The sequence below is a fragment of the Apteryx mantelli genome, chromosome 10 (genome assembly GCF_036417845.1).
Source record: "Apteryx mantelli isolate bAptMan1 chromosome 10, bAptMan1.hap1, whole genome shotgun sequence".
NCBI lineage: Eukaryota > Metazoa > Chordata > Aves > Apterygiformes > Apterygidae > Apteryx > Apteryx mantelli.
The window spans coordinates 20,705,109-20,727,587 of NC_089987.1; the positions used below are offsets into that span (position 1 = coordinate 20,705,109).

Genomic DNA, 22,479 nt, shown 5'->3' on the forward strand with positions numbered 1-22,479 from the left:
AGGTCTTGATAGGACCTTTAACAGAGTCAAGAAAAATTCTGTATGTCAAAGTGTTGCAGGAGCTGCACAGCAGAAAGCCAATGGTATAATGATGTAAACTGTCTGTACTGCAACTTCTATTTAAAGTAATTTTTTCTCAAAGCAGCTGCTGCACAATTTCTTTGCTGGGATTGCTGGCTGTTCACTAGAGCAGTCAGTGTGTCCTTGATCTCTCCAATCTGTAATTTCTCTGGGTATTGCAATACCTGGAAATAAGACCAATATGCCTAAAAATCTCTTTTATTCTTTGTGATTTGAAGCCCTCAATAAAGTATTGTGCAAAAATGAAAAGTGCTTCTCAAACCTTTTGAAAGGTGTTTTTTTAATTTAAAAAGTTGCCATTTTAAATAGATGAAAACTAAGATGACTAGCTTTAGTGACAGTGGTGAATTTACTGTGGTGGATATATTCACATATGGTGAATATGACTTAATCCCGTACAAATATATTTTAGATCAGTGATGGCAGCCTTCACACAGCACTGGCAGTTGAAACTTGTGGACAGACAGGTGTTCAGACCACCATTAAAACAGGTACCTAACTTAAATAAGTGAGAAGCTAAAAATTTGGAAGTTCAGATAGAAATTTAACCTTAAATTGTCATTTAAGCCCCATGACAATGAAACAGGCTTCCTGGCAAGACGAGTATTTCATGCTTCTTGTTCTAACATGATGAAATACATTTTTGTTGTTCATTTTGTTTCTTTCAGGGAGAGTGATGTAGCTGGTATTGATATTAACATGGGCTGCCCAAAAGAATATTCTACTAAGGTAAGTGGATTTCAATTACTCTTATATAAACTTTTTCTTCCTTAGAGGCATGGAGTGCAAAATACATGTTCTGCTTTTCTGGGTTGAACAAACTGAAGTAGTGAAACTTTATGTGGCTATACTTCTGTTCGTCTTTGTGATAAACAGCAGTGTCTTGAAGGTGTCATGGCCCTAGTCCAGTAAAATAACCTAGTATGATAGAAATCTCACTTAAGAATAGGGCCGATCATGTAATTAAACCTATCATATCCTTCAGTGGGTAGGCATCTATGATGTTTGTAAGCAAAGGTTAGTGTGGACATTTAGCACTGAGCAAGCGGTGATTGGATTTTCTTTCAAGACAATTGCTGAATACTGAGAAGACACCTTAGTAAGAATGCACCTTAGTAAGGTTGTTAAATTGTATTATTGTACAAAGTTAAAACTAAACTTATTTAGAATTCTGAAAATTCTGACAGGCTGTGTTGTATGCTGCACTCAAAACTTCATTTTATCCTGCCTTACAGAATTTAGTTTTATGTTTTTCTTGAGGTTGCTAATTTGTTGGATGAGTGAAATACGTTCTGCTTAGTCTTAGAAAAAATAGGTATTTCAGTTCAGTGTCTGAGCAAGTAAATATTCACAACAACTTTACAATGCTGAGTTCAAGTATGGATCAGTTTTAACTAGGAGGAGAGTGGATCAGTTAAAACTCTATCTTTAGGCAAGCATATGCAAACTAAGCTAGTCCTGTATCATTTATGGCTAAAACAGATTAGTCCAACTGACTGTTAGCCCTGTTAAGCCAATTAGTGTATAAATAAAGTATAAATAAATAAATTAGGCCATGTTGCTTCATCTTTATATCAGATGTTTGTGCAGAAATAGCTAGAGAAAATTTGTGGTTATTGTCAAAGGAAAAGAACTTCAAAGAATAAGGGAGTAGTTGAGGTTGGAAGGGATATCTGGAGATGTCTGGTCCAACCCCCCTCCTCAAGCAGGGTCAGCTAGAGCCTAGTTGCCCAGGAGCATGTTCAGCTGGTTTTGAAGATCTGCAAGGGTGGAGACTCCCCAGTCTCTCTGGGCAGCCTGTTCCAGTGTTCAACCACTCTTACAGTAAAGAAGTGTTTTCTTATATTCAAGCGGAATTTCCCGTGTTTCAGTTTGTGCCCATTGTGTCTCATCGTTCAGCTCAGAAGACTCAAAACTTCATTCCAGTGGAGAAGCCTGGTTGTTGCCTGTAAACTTTCTGTCCTCATCTCTTTGTAGTATTGGCATTTCTAGCTTTGGAACAAGTTCTGTCATAAATAACTGTGATATAACTTCACCCTTTAAACAGAAAAACTAATATATCCATATAGGCAATACTTTCAACTTCCTAGTTGTGTCTTAGGCCTTCTGTTATATTTGGAAGCTTTTTACTGTCCTCTTACTAAAGCACAGGGGCAAATGTAAATGGTAGCTTGAGATCTGCCCTGCTTCCAAGCATCAATCCAGATGGCCTGTGGACTAAGTGAATCTTTTTCTTCCTTCCCCTTTGGCAGTAGAAAAAACACAGAATTTTTGTGGCAGTTTATTGTAACTGGTGCATGAATAGACATAGCCAATTGAAATGAGATATTTGGTGTTTGAAAGCAATGTTGTTGAAACAGGGAATAGTAAAGGCCGAAGCTGACACTGCTGAACAAGCCCGTACCTTGCACGATACCACGACACTGTCCAGACCCTACTCCACAGAGCATCTCATCCTCCTTTTTCAGCCAAGGGAGAAGAATGCTTGTGTCTAAATGGATTGTATCTTCCAGTAATGGAACATTTCTCATGATAAAACTACTTGAAAAGGAAAAGGGTTTATTTTAGGCCATGATGCTGTAATGAGATAGAAGGAGGACAGATTTGCATCTTGGAGTTTTGGAACAGAAGAACCAAAGGGTCCTAATAACTGTTGTTTTCCCATCACAAAGATTGCGTTTTCTTTGGAGCATGTGATGAGAATAAGAATGTTGGACACCTTTTAGATATCTAGTATTTTCACTTTAATGGTCTAGGATCAGCCTGGATCTGGCAATACAGAATGTTCCAGGAGATGGCGCAAGAAAGGCATAGCCTGGATCAATTTATAGGGGACATTTCTTATTTCACCACTTTTAGTTTTGTAGGTTGGCTTGCACTCTGGAAAACAATGACTTAAATTTCTTCTAATGTATTTTATCTGATGTGACTTGTGAATAGTATTACCACATACATTTCTAGGGTTTTTCTGTTTTAATCCATTAACTTTTTTGTTTCAATGATAACTTCTGAAAATGACAAAGTAAATGGCATATGGTGAAAACAGATCGTTGGTGTTCTTTTTAAACTCAAATTTTAATTTCCCCTTGTTCCGAAGCCTTTTTGTGTCATATAAATGTTTCTACATAGTTAAGTTCAGCTGTTTCTGGACTTGCTCTCTTTTTTTTCCAGATAACTTTTGAGATAAAGTGGTATTAACTAGAAACTGTAGTCATGCAGAGGACATGTCATTAAATTCATAATGGTTTAGTGATATTTCCAGTGATGTTTTCTTTAGCCTTTACTATTTTATTTTGTACTGTAGCTAATTACATGAAAAATGATTTTATCTTTCCACAGAAATCATAATTAAGAACAGAACACCAAAAGATTCATTCTGTACTGGGATGAAATATCAAAAATTCAAATGCTGGTGTATAGTTAATTTCTGACAGTAATATTGGGTCAAACAAGTTCATACTTATCTGAACTTATTTCTTATGGTTGCCTGTTGGCCTCAAGATCTACGCGTGTAGATGAGATAGCACAGAAAGAACAGCCAGATTATTAAATAAAATTATTACAGTATTCAGAATTCCTGTTTTATATAGCCACTTAATTTGCATTAGACTGTTTTTCTAGGTTTATAGTGTAATGACAGAAACTACTGACATCAAGACCTCTCAAACACAGTGTGTAATGCTAAAACAACACATCCGTTCTGCTGTCACTTAATGAGTAGAAAACAGATGATTATAGTTGCTAAAAACAGCTTTTTGAAATTCTGTCTGATCCTGAAAATAGCAGTAGCAAGTTGATGTCCTGAGTTACTGCTTAATTATTCTGATATAATTCTAGGAAAAGTGTTATTTCACCAAAGTGTTGACTTACATTCCTGCATTTCAGATTCTGCCTTTTTCCTACATTAATTTTTTTTTTCTTAAGACTGTACTTTTGCTGTGGTCTGCTATTAGTTGCCGAATGTGTTTGCATTTTTCATGTTTCTAGAGTGTAACAGTTTCTTTATATTTTCCCAGGGAGGTATGGGAGCAGCACTGCTATCTGATCCTGACAAAATAGAGTCTGTAAGTATCACCTTGTGGGTCTTAAAGTGCCTTGGAAAATATAATGTACAGGGCTCAAGTAGTGGCTCTATTAGAAGCAGGAATGAATGCATAGAGGACAGATTTGTAAAAGAGTGGAATAATCAGTTTTGAATGTTAAAATTAAGCACAAATTATATTCCTGATTTAGTAGTTCTTGTCATTGCCTGGACTATGAAATTGCTACTGTCGTCCTTTTCAGTTTTAAAACTTTCACAATGTGGTGCTATATTTGCAGAGGGAGGAGTTATATATATATTCCTAAAGGCTTATAAGCCTCCAGAGATTAAACAGAATCCAGACATTGCTCTGGGTATCCAGGCACATTCTCAGCATATAATTCTTTTATTTTCTCTCTTTTTTAAGAGGTGAGACTTCATAGTTCAGATAGTAGATTGTGAACTTAGTCTTGCTTCCTCTCAGCTTTTAGTCACTTGCTGTATCCTTTTTCAGAGTTCTTGAGGGCAATTCTAGTTAAGAGTTCACCTCTCAGTAGTAACTGAATCGTGGTGCACAATGGCAAATGTTTCAAGGCAGTCATTCTTTATTTCATGCACTATCCAATGTATGCAGATCTGGACTAAACACTACATACCATATGCATTTCTCTCCCTATTTCTAGATCACTTTTGAGTGTGCTTTGTATTAAGGGTTCTTTGGTATAGGTCAGTCTTTTGAAGAGACTAGAATTTCTGCACTCCTCTACATGACACTTTTTCTGAATGACAGCTTGTCACTTTTGACCTCTGCAGTTCACACCTTTCCCTTCTAAGATGATGAGACAGCCTTTCTTCTGTAAAACCTTCTTCTTACTGTGATAATGCCATTCAGCTTTGCAGGATAATCAGACTTCTCTAGTTCCCACAAGCTGATCCATTGCTTAGTTACCCTTCATCGTAAGCTCAAACAGGAAAACAGATTGTTCTGTGTCATTCATCATTCTCTGGGGATATGCCATTAGAACGGCATGTCATCACAGTTAAAGCCATCACCCTGTGTTAACCTTTTGCCAAATGTAAGAATCTCCTGACACCAAGAGCCGCAGTGTCAACCAACTGTATGAACTGACCATTCTTCAACTTGAAGCGTTATTAATCATACCAAAGGATAATTTGTGATAAACATGGTACAGCCTTCAAGTAGTTTTGCGGTTTTTAATGGCATACATGTTAGAGCTCTGAGAGAGCTGCTGTGTAGCCTTAGTGTAACTGCTGTCAATCTCAACCACAGTTCTCCCTTAATTATGTGACAGCTTACCAGTCCTGGCTGATGTGTTTTACATTAGTGTTCCATGTGAAAACCAGTGTCATTCAATGACTTTTGAATGCCATGTAGGTCTTCAAAGCATATGTATGTAATTCTTACTTGGTTGATGTCTGGATGGTGGGCTTCTCTTTTCCTTAATGTCAGGAGAAGTATGTTGCATGTAGATCTCCAGAGTAATGCTGAACAAAATGTGATGATGGGGTAAAGAAAGAGTTGCTGGGATTCTTTCTGAAAATTAAGTTCTCCATTTCATCTCCCTTTTGAAGACAATCTTCAAAAGTCAAGAAACAGGCTGGAAGGAACATCTGTCAAGCAAGTGGATAGTATCCACTCATGCCAGGCAAGAGTTTAAATGGAATAGACCAGACCTATTTATTACTCTCATCAGCCAAAGGGAAAGTCTCTATCTTAAAACATTTTTAGAGAAGGTCTGTATCATTATCTCTATTTTCCAAAAGAGAAAGCAGGATCAGATAAGTGTTATCTGCATAAAGTCAGTTAGCAATACAGGCAACAGAACTGGAACCAGAACCCAATCTTTTGAGGCCTATATGGTGGTACATCCAGTAGGTGAGGTGAAGGATACTAGCAGGAATTGAATTGTAATGGATGATGCATGAGGTGATGAAGGCTGAAAGAAAAATTTTAGGAATGCAAATTGAGAGGAAAATATTTAGCAGGCTGGAAGTAAATCCAGCAAAAATACCTCTTGTAGGAATGAGAGGCAGTTGGAAAGATGATTGTTAATAATTTCTCTTCTCCCCTACCACCATTGCATTTTGCTTTGATGTTCTTCAGAAGAGCAGGGAACTTGATGGTTCAAAAACTTACAATCACTCTTTTCAACTCCAAGTGTTAATAGGCAGGAAATCATAGGCACAAAAATTACTTTTAGCCACTGCAAGGGAGGTAACTAACTTAGAGCCTGAGAAAACACCCAAAATTATAGCTACAAGCTTTTCACATGGTAAAGTGTAAGACTTGGTTCTCACATTGGAATCCTTAATGAGGCTGATACTTAGAACCTATAATAAGGTTTGTTTATGATGGTATTACCAGAAAAATATTACAGTGGAGGTGTTTGGTGGAAAATGAAGTCATTTCAATCTGTTTTATATGCAAAAATGAATTAATTAAAATTAAAAATACTGAAGAGAAGTATTAGTTTTTGAGATAATTTTCTTGGATGTTACTATTTTATTTAAAAAAAAACACCACTGAGAAATGATTTGAGTAGTCTGGCAGTGCAAGGCAACACTCATTTACTTGTCGATTGTCCTAAGTATAAGCACTTGAGAATGCTGTCTATAAAAGCTCATTTCTGTATTGGTAACCTAATAAGTACAGTAATGTTAAACAAAATTTAAGTTTCTTAGTATACACAAGTCTGAATGAAACAATTTACTTGCAGTTCCAGCTATATTATACAAAGGAAGTGGACTTAGAATGAAAACACATGCATGATAATATCTCAAAGAAACAGTTGAAAAACACAGTATTTTTCTAATAATAGTCAGGATCAGCTGGTTTCCACTCTCTTGTTTAGAGAGCTATTGGATTTCTGGTATCATTTTCCAATAAGCTATGGTTAGTCAGTTTGTAGTCCTATATTGATTTAGATCCATTACATGCCTCTTTGGTTTAAATATGGTCTCTTGGGTTTAAATTCATCCTGTGAAAAGGAGATTCTTTCCCTAGTTCAGTTTTTAAATGGTTAAACTGACAACTGCCTCTTTCTCTGCTTATTCGGAGTTTGTTTTAATGAATAAAATGTGCTTTGTGTTAAGCATGGAATTCAGTTTACAGTTTTTGCTTTCTTTTAGAAGATTCACTGGCATTGATGCTTGATTTTTTCCTCTGTCGTTTTTTCCATTTTGAAGGCTTTCTTCTCTTTAAAAAAAGCTCTTTTTAATGAGTAATTACATTTAGTTTTCGTAAGCAACTTGGAACTCAAATACGAGAAAACTAGGAAGACAGTTGTATGAAAATGAAAAATTTTTGCCCTTCTTTTTGGAAAGGACAAAATTTACTAGTCACCTCAGCAAATTGTAAAAGCAGTGTTAAAACTTCAGCAGTTAATTGCTCTACAAAAATCCAGTTAAAATCAAAAAAGGAGTGGAAATAAAAATAGCTTAGACTAGAAACAGGTTCATATCTCTCAGATAAAATGAATTATGTACTCAATTATAGACTGTGTGTGTTCCTCTAGCATGTAAGATACTTTATAGAGGTACAATAATTAGCATTATATTATTCTAATTTCTTTGTGTATTCAAGAGAGAAGGAAGGACAGCTTTATTCATGTCACTTTTGTGATGACAATTTTCTTTTGTTTTTTTCAGATACTGACTACTCTTGTTAAAGGAATTTGTAAACCAGTAACCTGCAAAATCCGCATTTTGCCCTCAGTAAGAACATAAATCATTATGCTAAAGTATTTTATTTTTAAGTTTACTTTTGTAATTTAAAATCAGTTAGTATATATGGCATCCTAATTTAGCGACATTTTAGACCTGTTATTTTGGAATAGTATTTGGAATTATAATTTCTGTTTGGTATGCCAAACTTAGATTCTTCGCTCTAATTTAAAAGCTTAAGAAAAAACAAAACATTAAATGTCTGCACGTGTCTGATGAACTCCAAATGTGGAGTTCTGTAGTAAAAGTATCCTAGTTCTGTTTATCCTAACCTGCTGAGCTAATCCCAAAGTGGACAAGCACTAAATGAAAATAAAAAGGAAAAAAGGCACTCTTATTCTAGAATAAGACTGCTACATGTAGAATTGATTGTGAGTAATATCATGTGTAGATAAGCACAATGTGATGAACTTTGAATTTTTGGACAGTCCTCTGGAAGTTTAACCAAGAGGAGAAGACCAAGCCCTAAAATTACTTCTCCAACTTCCGAGGTTCATGGTAACAATAAAGATTTCACAGATGAAATTGTGTTTATGAAAGAAACTACCTGTGCTGTATAAACTACTTGTATTCTACAGATCTAGCAGATTTTGCTTTACTTGACTCCTTATTTACTGTATGTGCAAAGACAGCAATAATATTACACATGTAAAACAACTTTTGCAGCCTTTTTGGAAAGCTTTTGATAGATTGCAGCAGTACAGTTGCTAGCTTATGCAATGAGATTCATCATTTTCATTCTCAAGAGCAACCTCTTCATCACAATTTTAGAATGACTCTTCTGGATAGTTTGTTATAGTCCTTCATTTCATCTCTACTTCTCTGAAATGTGCAACAGAGTGACTTTTTTGACATATTCTTTATATGCAAAGAAAATATTTCTATGAATAGGGAGAAAACTTGGGAATAGTAAAAACAAACCTTTTTTTTCTTAATTTAAAAGTTTGTTTTGGAAAAATAGCGTTTAAACAAAATTGTGGTAGGACTGTTGTTTTGCCCAAGTGGTTGTATTTTGTATTGTCAATATTTTTCTAAAATGTAACTATTAAGAATATAATAAAAATATATGAATTCATTTGTTATAGCTGCTGTAGTTTCTTATCAGATTTTCTTTTCAGTTGAATTCTCTACATATCTTTTAAAGCTCCAGAAGTTGTTTTGTCTTCTCTTTTAATCACTGATTATTTTGCGAATGTGTATTTAATTACCTGCATAGTTACTGTGATTGTGAATGAACTGCTTCTGTAGGTGGATGAACTGTAACTAGCTATTGTTCAAAAATCACTTATCCATCCACTTAAAACTATTGTATGAACAAATGAAGTCTGTGTGAAAAGATCATTTTGTTTTCAAAGTGGTGCCTAATACCATTAAATCAAAGAACTGGCACCTCTCCTTTCTATTTTCTACAACTATCCTAGAGTCTCTTCCTTTTTGTTTCAAGCTGCTTTTGCATAGCATGTCTTCCATCAGAACAGCAGGTGAGCTTTATCTCTCTGTCCAGGCAAGCTGGTAGATGTTACATTTTTTCAAAGACTGAATGTGCTATTTTCTGATGAGCCACAGATCACTCTCCAGCTTTGAAAATTGGCCTCTTTTTTTTTTTTTTCTTTTTTCATTTTTTTATTCCCCTGCCAAAAGCTGCAGAGCTACATATAGCAGGCTAATCCTGCAGAGTACAAAATTTCTTTCTGCCTTTTGTTAACAGCGTTTTACTTCCTGAAGAAATATTGGGAGCTTTTCCTTTCCCACTGTATCTTTTGATCAATTGGTCATGTATGAATACCATTCAAATTCTTTAGACACTAGTGAACTTTTTAAAGACATATCTGAGAGGAGTATTTATGGATGCATGATTACATGTGAGGTTGACTTCAGAAGGCATCCTCTTAATCATCTATCCAAGATGCATTTTAATTACAGTTTATGGAGTAGGCATTAGAGAGGACATGCAAAACAAGTGTTATCTATCACTTTCAAAAGGCAATCTAAAAACTTGTTGGAAAATATTCTCCTACTAGAAAGTATTATATTCCCTGGCTCAAGAAAGTTCTTAATCTATGATTTCTTAGGGGAAAGTATTGAAAATGGATTGTTTGGAATTTTATATGCTATTTTTGCCACAATATGTAGTTCTTTCATTGAAGTATATATTGAAGAGGTATGTATGTTGGAAATTACTGTTGAAATACAGGAATTGTATGCCTCTTGATGAAGGAAAAGGCTTCTTTCATTTGTTTGTGCAGTGATCATGTGGTATTTTTTTTTTTTTCCTTTGAACTAAAATCAGGTCATTCTCTTTTATCCCTTAGGTTGAGGACACTGTGAATCTGGTAAAGAGAATAGAGAAAACTGGTATCGCTGCCATTGCAGTCCATGGAAGGTAAATGTATTTCAGGAAAGAAAGACTGTTGCATTTTTATTATAGTTTTCTGACAAACGAAGCACAGTAAGATATGACTAGGGTATGCTCTACTGTTAACATGTGGTTCTGATTTCAACTGCTGGCTAAAACAGTGTTTTAGAAAATCAGGCCAGTAATTAGGGAATTAAACTTTTGTGCTGCTATTTTTCCAAAACTGTAGTCTCAGTAAAGATGAAATAAAACTAAATCTACCTTGCACTAGATAGTATAGTGACAAAGTTCAATCTGAATTGTGTGATGTGTAAAACTTCACCTTCCATATCTAAAAAACACTGCTTTATCTGGATATGGAATTACAGTAACAATGTTTTTTTTAAATGTATTTGATATGAAATAATTCTATTGTAAAAAAAAATTTATATCAAGCATATAACGTAATTGAGGGAAAATACATATGTCAAAATAATCCTTGAATGATGGCTGCTGTGACCTAGATGTGTACAAATTCCATAGGAAATCTTTGATCTTGTCTTTATCTTTGTTGGAAAGGAAGAAGGAGGAGAGGCCTCAGCACCCTGTCCACTGTGATGTGATCAAAGCCATATCTGAAGCAGTCTCCATTCCAGTAATAGCAAAGTAAGTTGGACTGGTTAAGCTGTTTATTGCAAGATGCGTATACCTTACAGCAGACAGGCCTATGAAATCCAACTAGAGCAAAAATATGCAAGTGCAGGAAAAAGAAGGTCCTTCGTGTAGGGCAAATGCAATGTTACCTATTACTGAAGATCAAATCTAAATGGAGGTAGTAGTGATAGAAGTTGGTCTTATGAAATATCACTGTGTCTCAATTTTAATTTAAAAATTCCATAAATGTTCAAAAACTGTTGCTTTTTGTGTGTCACAATCTATCCTAGGCAAGTTGTTTCAGACCTCATCTAACAGCAGAATTCTCTGTGTTTTTAAGCCATGTGCAGTGACAGGTGACCCTACCACTGTGTATCTTGGTCACTTGCACATTAGAGATCACCTGTGCCACTGCTCAAAAACAGTGTCATGTACTGTTGCCGGAGCTTTTCACTAAGACTTCCTTAGCCTCCAGGCATACGGACATGCTTCCACTGAGTCTGTCAGCTTGTATCCTTCAATAACTGTGATAGTAGAACAAAGAACTCAGAAGAATGTAACCACAAACAATTTATTTTAAAGAACAATTTCAGAAGTAGATGTAATGAAAACAAGAAACTGTCCTGAAATATATATTTTCTGTATCTTTCTGATCAGCACCTTTAGATGCTTAAACTGTTTATTGGTGGAGAATCGCCTCTTGTCCAGAGAAGCAGTGTCCTTAAATAAAGTTTTCTCCTCACTGATCTTGAATTTCAATGGAAAAGCTGAATCTCAGCAAACCATATGCTTGAATCAAGAATTTAAGAGCCACCTTCCTCCTCACACTTCTGTGCAGAAAATACATTGAAAGTCGAAGTTTTGATCTTAGAAAACCTGTTTTTCTACTGGACAAAAGGTGTATTTCATGCTGATAACCTTTGCTCACCCACTTTTCAGTGGTTTATCCACTTTTCAAAATAAATTTTTAAACAACATGAAATTCAAAAATCAAGCAAGATTTAGTGTTTATACATTGCAATGAATCCTGTGTTTTCCTGGATAAAAGATGAAGCTAACTATTTTCCATGATGTAGGAGAAGTATGCAATTAAAATACAAAAATATGAGAAATTTATTTTTGATAAATTGCTTGTAATTAATCAGTATATCAGTTTACTTCTTTGCAAGTCTCCCCATGTGCTGAAATAACCTCTTCGGTACTATTTTTTCAATCCTAAATCCCAGTTCCTCTCTAAAGAAAGGATATGATTGATTGTTTAAAACCACTTTGTGGGACTTTTGCCTCCCTATAGAAATTTAGAGGTGCAGCTTAGAGTTGTGCTTATTAAATGTAGTTGATCCACAGTGTAACTTTTTTGCCTAAATCTTGAGTTGTTCCTTAGAATTTTAACCACCGTACCTCAAGCTTGGTCAGCAAATACACAAGAATGAAGAATAAAAAGTAGATGTGCCAAAAAAAAAAAAAAGTGGGGGAAACAAAATTTGAATTCATACTTTCATGCTGTGATTTCTAAAATGGTACTGTGCTCCTGGAATCATCTCTCAGAACTGCAGGAAGCTTTCTTGTGCTGTCTTCACAATCTAAATGTCCAGTTTTAAAGTAATTTACTATTTCTAAATTATGTAGCTTTCTTTTGTTTTGAATTTAGCAGTGATTTTACTTTTAAAGGGATACAGTCAAAGCTTGCAGTCCTAGTTTTATTTTACTTTTAAAAAGAATTATAAAGGGAAACTTTGGGAGAAAGAAAATGTGTTTTAAATGTTCTTTTTGCTCACAAAAGCACCTGATTTGCTGACTTGAAAGCAGAGGCAGTACAAACTTATTTTAACTTTGAAGTGCTTTATGACTGATCTGTAGTTACTCTCCATATGTTAGTGCCAGAGCAAAAATGGAATGATGCTATCCAGATTAAACCTGTTTTCAGTATCACTTGTGCCAATAGCATTAGCATGCAATTGAAGGTTACAGCACTGGAAATAACTACAAAGCGTCATTTTCAAACAGCATGGAAGTGATTCATTCTGGGACCAATCCACTAAAAATGGTATAAAGGCTCATTTTACACAAGCTATATTCTTTCCTCTTAAAAATAGAGGGCTATTTTTAAGAGAAGTATGCAGATAATGAAAAAATTTATACATAATCAATATTTTAATCAGCCGTTGCTAATAACGCTCAGCCTTATTCATTTGGTTAGATGGGAGATAATCTCCTAAATAAATTGGACCACCATTAATAATGTAACATCACATTTGAAAATACAAGGCTCTGTTAAAGTACAAGTCATATCAAATAAGACTTCCTTGATCATAACGGTGATGTTCATTTGCAGTGGAGGATCTCATGACTTCATCAGGGAATATATGGACATTGAGACCTTCCAGAAAGCAACAGCTGCCTCATCGGTAATGATAGCTCGTGCTGCCATGTGGAACCCATCTATCTTCAGAAAAGAGGGTCTTTTCCCCTTGAGGAAAGTCATGCAAGATTACATCAAATACGTATGTTTATTGGAAGATTTTACTCAAAGTTAACACTGTTTAGAAATGTTAATCCAAATCTTACTACAGTATCTTAAATCCTCCTAATTTCAAAGGCATAGACTCTGGTGATGTTTTAACATACTGCATAAGATGCAAGTCTTGCAGATTGTCTCCACTTTCCTTATTTTATTTTGTTCACCAAACAGTTTTCAGAAATCCATATTTGGAAAACAGTTTTTCCTGATCGTTCTTTCTTATGTACCCTACCTTTTAAAGCTAGCTTTTTGGAAACATTTAGGAGGCTTACAGGGTTATCTAAAAATGTGTAAGAATTTTCAAAGCTAATGATCCATAGGCCATCCTATTGATGCTGTGTCAGTGAAAGTAACAGAAAAGTGAAGGAATATTACATATTTGATATCTTGCTAGATTCATTTTTAGCAACTAATTGCTTATCACAAAAATTATCAAGAATTTTAAACAGCAGGGAAACAAAGGGAAGGATTTGTCAGTCACATAATGTTGTATTGTGGTAATAGCTCCATTGATTGAGTCATCTATTATTGCTGGATTATTCAGAATATAATATGTTAAATGAAATAATAGGAAATGAATTGGTCTTTTGTGACTTTGATCATGGCATCAATTCAGATTTGTTTTTGAAAGTTTGGACAGACATAAACTAGTTACTTTCTGAAACAGCACTTCATCACTAGTCAATTCTGTGAATTGGCCAACTCTTTCTTTATAAGTATATAAATAAGTTAAACTTCTTCTCCTGAAAATGTGCCCAAACAGTCAGATTATGCTCCCGTTCCTGAGTGGTCTTGAATATGTTTTTGAGAAATCCATAGGTTGTGCTTTGCACTTCCAAAATAGTTCTGAAATTCATCAAGAAACATGTGATGATTACATATGCATTCCTTTGGTATATTTTTATGTATTTTGTCTCTCTCCTTCAGGCAGTGAGATACGATAATCACTATACCAATACGAAATACTGTTTGTGTCAGATGTTAAGAGAACAGTTGGAAACTACTCAGGGTAAGAAGCTGCACGCTGCGCAGTCTACACAGGAAATCTGGTAAGCATCTGTTTCAGAAATGAGAATTATACCCTGTATCAAACTGTAAACCAGTACTCCGTGGCACTGTCTGGCATTTCAGACCTTCAGAAGAAGTTGCAAAAAATATCCGTTTAGGTGTGGAATATTATAGTAACCTTTCCAAGTTTCCTCCAAGCTCAGGAGTTAAAGCTTTAACCCTGAAAATGTCTGTATATTCAGCATACTAATTTGAGTGGTGCTTACCTCACTGAGTGACAGGCACTGATCCAATGTTTGTATGATCTGAGTTGTTCTAAGAAAAGTTTCAGCATTCTCTAGCGGTACTCTGGCGGTTAACAGCATAGAATTTGTTTTCTGAGTTTTTTTAACTTTTGGGGGGGGGGTTGTTACGTGGATTTTTATGACAAGATGCTTGTTTTAAATGAGCACTTAGAGATGAACTCGAAGTATGAAGGTAGCCTGTATGATACTTAGATGGGGTTTTTTTGGTGCTGTTTTTCATACCTGAAATATCCTAACTAAATATAACAACCTTTTGGGGGAGATATATTAGCTTTAATGAATGACTTCATCCTGGACCTCAAAAACAATCTAAAATGAAATTTCTGGAATGGGGAGAGAGAAAAGGAAGAAGGAAAAGTTTAGAGAAACCATAAAATATACATATGATTAAGGAATTCACTCAGAATGGAGGGGAATTCAGGTTTGAACCCACCCCAAACTGATCAAAATAGAGGTCTAAGCTTGCATGTTTCATATTCATGTTGAGTGCTGTGTTTATTTCTCTGGGATGGAGGGGAAGAGAAAGACCCTCTCTGTTTTTATAAAATATGCAGTCTGAAGCCATTTGTTATCTTACATGTATGGGAATGGAAAGAAATGTCGAAAGCTTGAAATATTTTGCAGATGGAATTACTGTATTCTAGCAAGCCCTAATCAACATTCTGTTCATGTTCAAAATGAATGCAAATGCCTGCAATCCTTCTGTCAGTTTATTGTGATTTACCAGTCTTGGCTCTCTAAATGTTGCTGCCCACAATTATTACATTACAATAAGCAAGCATATAAACAACATTTACATTTTGCAAGTTACTTTTCAATTTGGAATGTAAGTAGCTGAATGATTTTTAGTGTAGTAACTTACTACATTTTTTGCTCATATTTTTCTAATTTGATTAGAAGAGATGTAGTATTGATTGAAGCGAAAACATTTTTTACACCTTAAAATAAATCTTAGCCAAAAGAGTCCTGGTGTTCTATACTGAATGTATTGTGTATTATGTAAAGTAAAGAAAAAATTCTAAAGTTAGAGTCAAGCCTTTAAACATTAAATTAGAAGAGACCCAGTTTATGCACGTAAACAGTGGATGGAGGTCTGGTGTAAATTTTTTGGTTTTATGTACTATGCCTGGCAATTCTTTAGGGGCTTCCAAAATTGAACACATTCAGTTTTTGTAAGTGTGATGCAATACCACTTTGAAATTTGGCCTAAGCAGAGTGTGTGCATGAGAGTGGGAGAAAGAGCAACTTAGGAAGCAGTTTTGTAAATTTGAATCTGCAAACTCAAAGCCTTCTAACCACTGTTGGAAATAGTCTGTTTAATCTCCAAATAACTGAATAACATTCAGTTATTTAAAGCAAGCCAACACATCCTCAGACAAAAATGTTACTTAATACTGCTGCCTCGTGGTGGTGATGGCATGTTACAGCCATTTGAGGTTTTAACCTCAGTACAGAATGCAAGAGAATAGGCTGCTGCATTTCAGATGAAAGAATTTACATAATGCAGTACATAGTTAGTGGTTTTGTCTTCCTTTGTAAGCATCACTTAAAGCATTATTCAGATTCAATGCTTTTCCACTTAGAGCACTGGAGATGATGTTGTGCCCAGAATTCATTTTGTTATTGAATGGCCTCATACCAGTGAGCACTCCCATAACATTCAGCAAGTGAACATTTTTCCTATGCTGTAGGTTTTATTGTTGTTCTCACCCATGGAAAATGAATAGTCTCAGTTTTTCAAGGTAGATGCAGCCTGCCATGGATCCAAAGTTTGAAATATTTTGGGGCATTTGCCTCTGACCCAAATCCTAGTTGCTTTGTCCCTCATGTTGGGCTTTGAGAATAATACTCTGAAATCAAAAGGTCACAGATTTTGAAGTATTTGGATGATCTAGTAATGATAGTGTTTACTGCTTACAGTATTTTAAATACTAAAATCAGAAAGAGAACCAATTGCTCTATAAATCTGTTCCGTGTTTGTATTCACAATCCTTTTGGCTTACTCTTTTTTAGTAATTATTTCCCAGTTTTTGCTCATATTGCCCTTGTGGAGTTGATGCAGCAGTAGGTCACTCAGAGAAGTTCTCTGCCGATTCATCCACCTGCAAGTTGTTAACTGAGTTAATAACTTAAATGAACGTTGCAGGACCTGTATCTCTGATGGATTCTGACTGGACTTTCAGATTGCAAATAGAATATATAGTGCTGGAAATGAGTATGTTCTTTCTCAACTTGTAACTCAAGTATGTCAGATAAGCAGTGAAGGAGAAACAATGCAATGTCACTGTACAGAATATAGCCATGCTTCCATGTGGTTCTCTGTAGATATATACTCTATTTAAACAAAATTGATTTCTGTGCTTACTTTTCTCTGTCATAATAGAATACAAAAATTTATAAGCTGATCTCTAATACAAAGAAATTCTGTTTGAATAGTGAGGTCTTTGAAATGGCTGACTTCTATGAAGAAACAACAACGATTTTCACAGCTAAGAAAACATCTTTAGAAACTAAGATACAAGATGAAGATGACCAGATGGAAGATCCAGATGTAATAAAAATGGCTGTTAGATTTGACAAGTAAGCATACAAATTTAGTTTCTCACTATCTTGCAACTGTAAATAAAAGCTGAGACTATGACAATGCCTTACACTTTTTGGATAATACCAGTTCACATAGTAACAGTACTTACTGAGTGAATTTTTATGAAGCTATTTGTGTACATCATTCCATAATTGTTAGCATCATTATTCTTCCTGTGCTATTTGGATATTATAAGAAGTTCTTTAGTACCAGGCATCCTGAGATTGCTCAGTTCTCTCAGTTATTTTACTAAATCTGCTGTGTGATTTTTAAAACATTTCAAGCATCTGTACATAAAAGAATGCGAGTGTATAAACACAGCTATGGAGTTCAGTTCTTTTGGTGACATTTAATTAAACCACACCATATTTTTCTATTAAAAATGTCCCCGAACACATTTCATAATACACAGTTCCATGCAGATAACATACCTGCTTATCTGCAGTCCTCTAAATACATCTCCATCATCAGATATTCCTTAAAAACTAATTTGTGGAATTATGCACAATATTATTTTAAGTCACCTTTGGTTATAGTCTCTGAAGCCTATAGAATTGCTTTTACATTCCATGTTGTACCCACCTTGCTGATACCTCTATCAAACAGCTCAAAAAGATCATTATATAAAATGCTTCTTAAATCCAGTGATAATGCTTTAATACTTACAGGGCATATTACCTGGCTTCCTGATGATTGAATGCAGTGTCTCTTCAGTATTTCTATTTTCTGCCAAGTATAAGGAGTTATACTTCCACTTCAGTAGTTGAATTAATGCCCACTTTTCCTACCCTTGTGTATTAGGTAACTCTACTGTCTCATAACAAAGCAGCTTCTGTTTTTTCTTTTAATGTTTAATCTTGTGCTGTTGTTATCATACACAGTGCCAAAGTGTATCTTTATTCTGTACCATATATTTAGTTAGAATCTCCTTTCTAGTGTCTTTTCTCTAGCTGTATTACTATCGTATGTTTGGGAAAGAATGGTTAATAGAAAAGTTTATATTTAGACTTTATTTTAGATGTCAGTTCAGACATGCATTATTTGAACCATCTAATAAGAAAGTGGTATTTGTCTCGTGATTTGAGCTGTTAAATTAGACTATAAAGAGTAAGTAGTAGAAGTAACATAATGAGCAGCACTTCTTTTGTTGAGACACTGACCTGCCTGTTTTAATATAGATCCCTTTAGTAGGTAAACTCTATGCAGAGTTGCTGATCACAAATTTTTCTTTCTAGGCGAGAATATCCACCACAGATTACTCCAAAAATGTATCTCTTGGAGTGGTGTAGGAAAGAGAAGCACCCCCAGCCCATCTATGAAACTGTGAGTCAAGCAAGAAACCTTCTCAAACCTCTCTTTCCCATCTGTAAAATTAAGTTATTTTAGGACTCAGGGTAGTGAGAAATTCAGCTTCCCAGTCTGGCATAGCTATTGAGTAAGCTGCTTCAGAAATGGTAATACACATATGTATGAAAATAGCAGCTTATTTTATTACAAGATAAAAACATGGAAGTTAGACTTTCAGTCTGGTTTTGATTTAGGTGTGAAAGAAGTTGCCTTAATCACAGGTCACTACATACGGTAGTAGTCCATGACTGAGTTTCTCTTTTTTTTCCTTCTATGAAGTAAAGAATTTGGAGCCAGAATATTTTCTGTGTTGCTGGGTACTGTTATAGGAAGGAACTGGACTGGACAGGAGAAACTGCTTGGTTGGGTGGGGACATTGGTTGGTTGTTTTTTTCAAAGCAAAAATCTTTGCAGTTTGGACAATTTCTTATTGGTTTTTAATCTTAAATGTGCAAAATGAAATTTGCAGTCTGAATTACAGTAATTTATAGGTGCTCTCTGACAGCAGTATAAAGACGAGTAACAAGGCACCTTCACAAGTGTTGTTTGTTCTATAAATTATGTGGTTGTTTGTTCTTTATTTCTTCCCCCTTCCCTTTAACTCTTTCTTATCTCTAGGTTCAAAGACCACTAGATAGATTATTCTGTTCGGTAGTGACAGTAGCTGAGCAAAAGTACAAATCAACTCTGTGGTAAGTCATTCTTAATGTCTTTTGCAGCTATACTAAATTTTCTGAAATGTTGCTTAAAACTCACAATGACAGGGTGCTCCAGTCTACTCCAGTTGACTTTAATAAAGCTACCTCTGGGAGGAAGAAAGTGTTAAAAATTTCTGAGAAACTGAATGTGACAAGAGGGACTAAGTTCTAGCATAATCAAGTAAACAGTTACAGATTTTAATTCATTTAGTACATTAGTCTGCAAATTGCAGTGGAAGGGGAGCAGATATGTGGCCTTGCTCGTTTGTGCCTCTGAAGAGTGCAGTAACTAACCAGAGGCAGAATGGAGAGTTGGAGGAGGTCGTCTCTTCAACCACCACAGCAGATCCTTTCTCAAGAACAAGTCAGAGATTAGGTGTCTATATACAGTGAAGCAGAGAAACAGAGGACAGTTCAGTGGCTTCTCAGAGATCACAGAGTTAATCAATAGCTACATGTAGTGCAGCTCTAAAGTTTTATGGCAGTGTTCTATACAATCATCTATTAATACTGGAGTTGACTTCAGGCATTTGCACCCAAGCTGAACTTGATTAAATTGCAAAGCTAAAGCTCAGCATTGGACATTTTAAAGAGGATAAATAAAGGCAACAAGTACTGGTGTTTCCAGCACTCCTATTTAGAGACATTAGGAAGTTAATCTCAAGCTCAGCTGATAAGAAATTTTGAGAAGAAAACATTTTCAAACATTGAATTTCACAAATTTGTAATCTGCAGTCCTTCTCAGAATTGATGAAGTTTTAGTTATTGTGGAACTATTCCTGCTTATGTCAGCTTCAGTGAATTTGTATTCCTACCAGAGATATTTGGGCCTGAGTGTCCTTCCAGAAAATGGTCCTTCAAAGCTTAGTTAGCTTTGTTTAGTAATCATATTTGTAAATGTTAACTTACCTGAGGATTGCAGCCATTTGGCCCAAACACATATTGACTTCATACCTTTGAAATGAAGACTGAAACACAAGACTTGACCTAATATTCCCAGAAACCCTTTTTCTGTCAGCAGTGACATATCAACATTGACACCTAGCAAGATTCAAATCACCTCTGGAATTGGCCTCTTTTGTTCTTCTGCTGTCATCTGACTACAAATGCTATTTATTTCATGATGTTGCATCAGAGACAGGAAATAGATTGTATTTTGTTGGCAGTGCAGAGACTTCAGTTTCTACTTTTACCTGTGCTCTGTCTGCTTGCTCTTCAGGGACAAGTCAAAGAAACTAGCAGAACAGGCTGCAGCTATTGTCTGTCTGAGAACACTGGGTGTCCCAGAGGGGAAGTTGTGTGAGGGAGAAAACCCCCTGATTGCCAAACGCAAGAGGGAAGACCGGGAGTGCTCGAATAACAGAGACCACGGAGATGATCTTGCTGAGCCTTCCCATAAAAAGGCTAATTTTATTGAAGGAGCTTCTGACATGAATGTGCCTGAGATGCCACGATAGCATGAAAGTTAGAGGTTTCACAACTATGCAGCTACAAATTAGCTCTTATTTGTATATTTTGCTGTTCATATTTCATTTGGATTCTCTCAGAGACAGACAAATTCCCCAGCTGTGCAAACTGCCAATGAGAAATGTTTACTATTCACCGCTCACTATCCCCATGGTGCCTTTCGGACAGGATAAATTAGCAACTTGATTTTAAAGAACATTGAGAAGATTATCCCAAATAATAAAGTTTTTTTTAATATCAAGTATTTTCAAAGCAATTTCATCATCGGTTTTATTACTTACTTATTTTAAGAAGTCTATGGTATCCTGGTAACAGATGCCTGAATATATCATCCATAAGCAGCTGGATTCACTTTGGAATTATGTATTTAACTTAATCAGAAAAATTCACATAAGAAAATATAAGCAGCTAAGTGGACACGGTTTTGTCAAGTGAGTTTCATGTATGACTTGCAGGCTTTATTTACACCAAGCATACATCAACGAAAAAGGGTTTTGAAGAGAGAAGGAGTTGGAAAATATAATAGTAAGCATGAAAATAAAATTTCTTCTTTCATAATATTTATTACATGTTACCTTCCAAAAATATGACAAGAACAGAATTAACCATCTTTCCCTGGTCTTAGGTATTACATTTATCTCTTTCTAATAACAAATTGGAGCCAGGCCTGGCAGCCCTGAATATTTTGAATGAAGGCATTTTGAGTTAAGTTTTGTTCTTTTGAACTTGAAAGTTCTAGTAAATGTCTACATCTATTACTTGCAATAGTAGGCATCCAAGTGTGGCCCTATGTATTTGTTCTTGAAATGTGATCTAGTTTGCCTCAGTATTTAGCTGTTAGTGATATTGGTGGTCTTAATCAAAGACACATGTTCTCTTCTTAATTTGCCATTATAGCTTCCTACAGGCTATCTACCAAGAGAGGATACAAATCCAGTCAGATTTCATGGCAATCCAGCTGAGCTTGTCTGATTTAAATTAGAGTTTTGAATCCCCAAAAGAGAATCTTCATCTATTAAGAGAAAATTCAGAGATTTAAATTATTTACAATTTATTGAAGTGATGGCATAGTTTACCTCAACAGGATGATGGATCTTCATATTATTAGCTCTGGTCTGAAAATAAAATGACAGGGATATCAAGCCGTGATCTCTGAAGTATTTTGTATAAAGAACATACAAAGTATAATTCATTTGGATATAGTTCATCAATAGTCTTCCTACTTAAAACTTTGAATCTTTATTTCAAATGACAGTTTCAGCATTAAACCATTTTTTTGTAATGGAAGAGCAGTATCCCACCAGATGATGTTCAGACTTTTAAAACTAAATAGATATGTATGCATATTTAAAATGATAGCTATTTAGATCACCAAGTAATTCATAATAAATCTATGTAGTCTAAGAAGAAAAAACTTTATTTCTTGCTTATTCTGCAGGCTGTAGTAAATACAGTTAAATATACTTAAGTTTGATATAACTGTACTGTTAGAATTTTTCCTCCTAAGCAGCAAAAGAATTAAGTAGCCATTTCCCTATTGAGAATACTATCTGGGTATGTTGTTTTTGTCAGGACCATTTGGGACCACCATGGAATAATCAAGAAAAAGTCATTCTTTAGTTCCTGTTAGCAGAGGATTGGAAGGTCTAATAATATCATAGAATCATAGAAGGGTTGAGATTGGAAGGGAGCTCTGGACATTGTCTAGTCCATG

At 35.2% G+C, this 22,479-nt stretch overlaps 1 protein-coding gene across 6 annotated transcripts in view; it reads left to right on the forward strand.

The window, feature by feature from the left end:
• DUS2 (dihydrouridine synthase 2) overlaps window positions 1-22,479 on the forward strand; it is a 64,339-nt gene that overhangs the window by 10,580 nt on the left and 31,280 nt on the right. For 4 of the 6 annotated variants that reach the window (XM_067302615.1, XM_067302614.1, XM_067302616.1 and 1 more), the window contains 11 exons: window positions 750-810; window positions 4,098-4,145; window positions 7,772-7,837; window positions 10,159-10,229; window positions 10,761-10,847; window positions 13,171-13,339; window positions 14,284-14,405; window positions 17,106-17,249; window positions 18,489-18,576; window positions 19,219-19,292; window positions 20,518-21,291. In XM_067302615.1, the coding sequence (XP_067158716.1) occupies window positions 750-810; window positions 4,098-4,145; window positions 7,772-7,837; window positions 10,159-10,229; window positions 10,761-10,847; window positions 13,171-13,339; window positions 14,284-14,405; window positions 17,106-17,249; window positions 18,489-18,576; window positions 19,219-19,292; window positions 20,518-20,755 (1,168 nt within the window). In that variant the 3' untranslated portion in view covers window positions 20,756-21,291. Of the gene's footprint in view, window positions 1-749; window positions 811-4,097; window positions 4,146-7,771; window positions 7,838-10,158; window positions 10,230-10,760; window positions 10,848-13,170; window positions 13,340-14,283; window positions 14,406-17,105; window positions 17,250-18,488; window positions 18,577-19,218; window positions 19,293-20,517; window positions 21,292-22,479 lie in introns of those variants that run through there. The other 2 variants (XM_067302617.1, XM_067302618.1) reach the window with 1 other exon arrangement.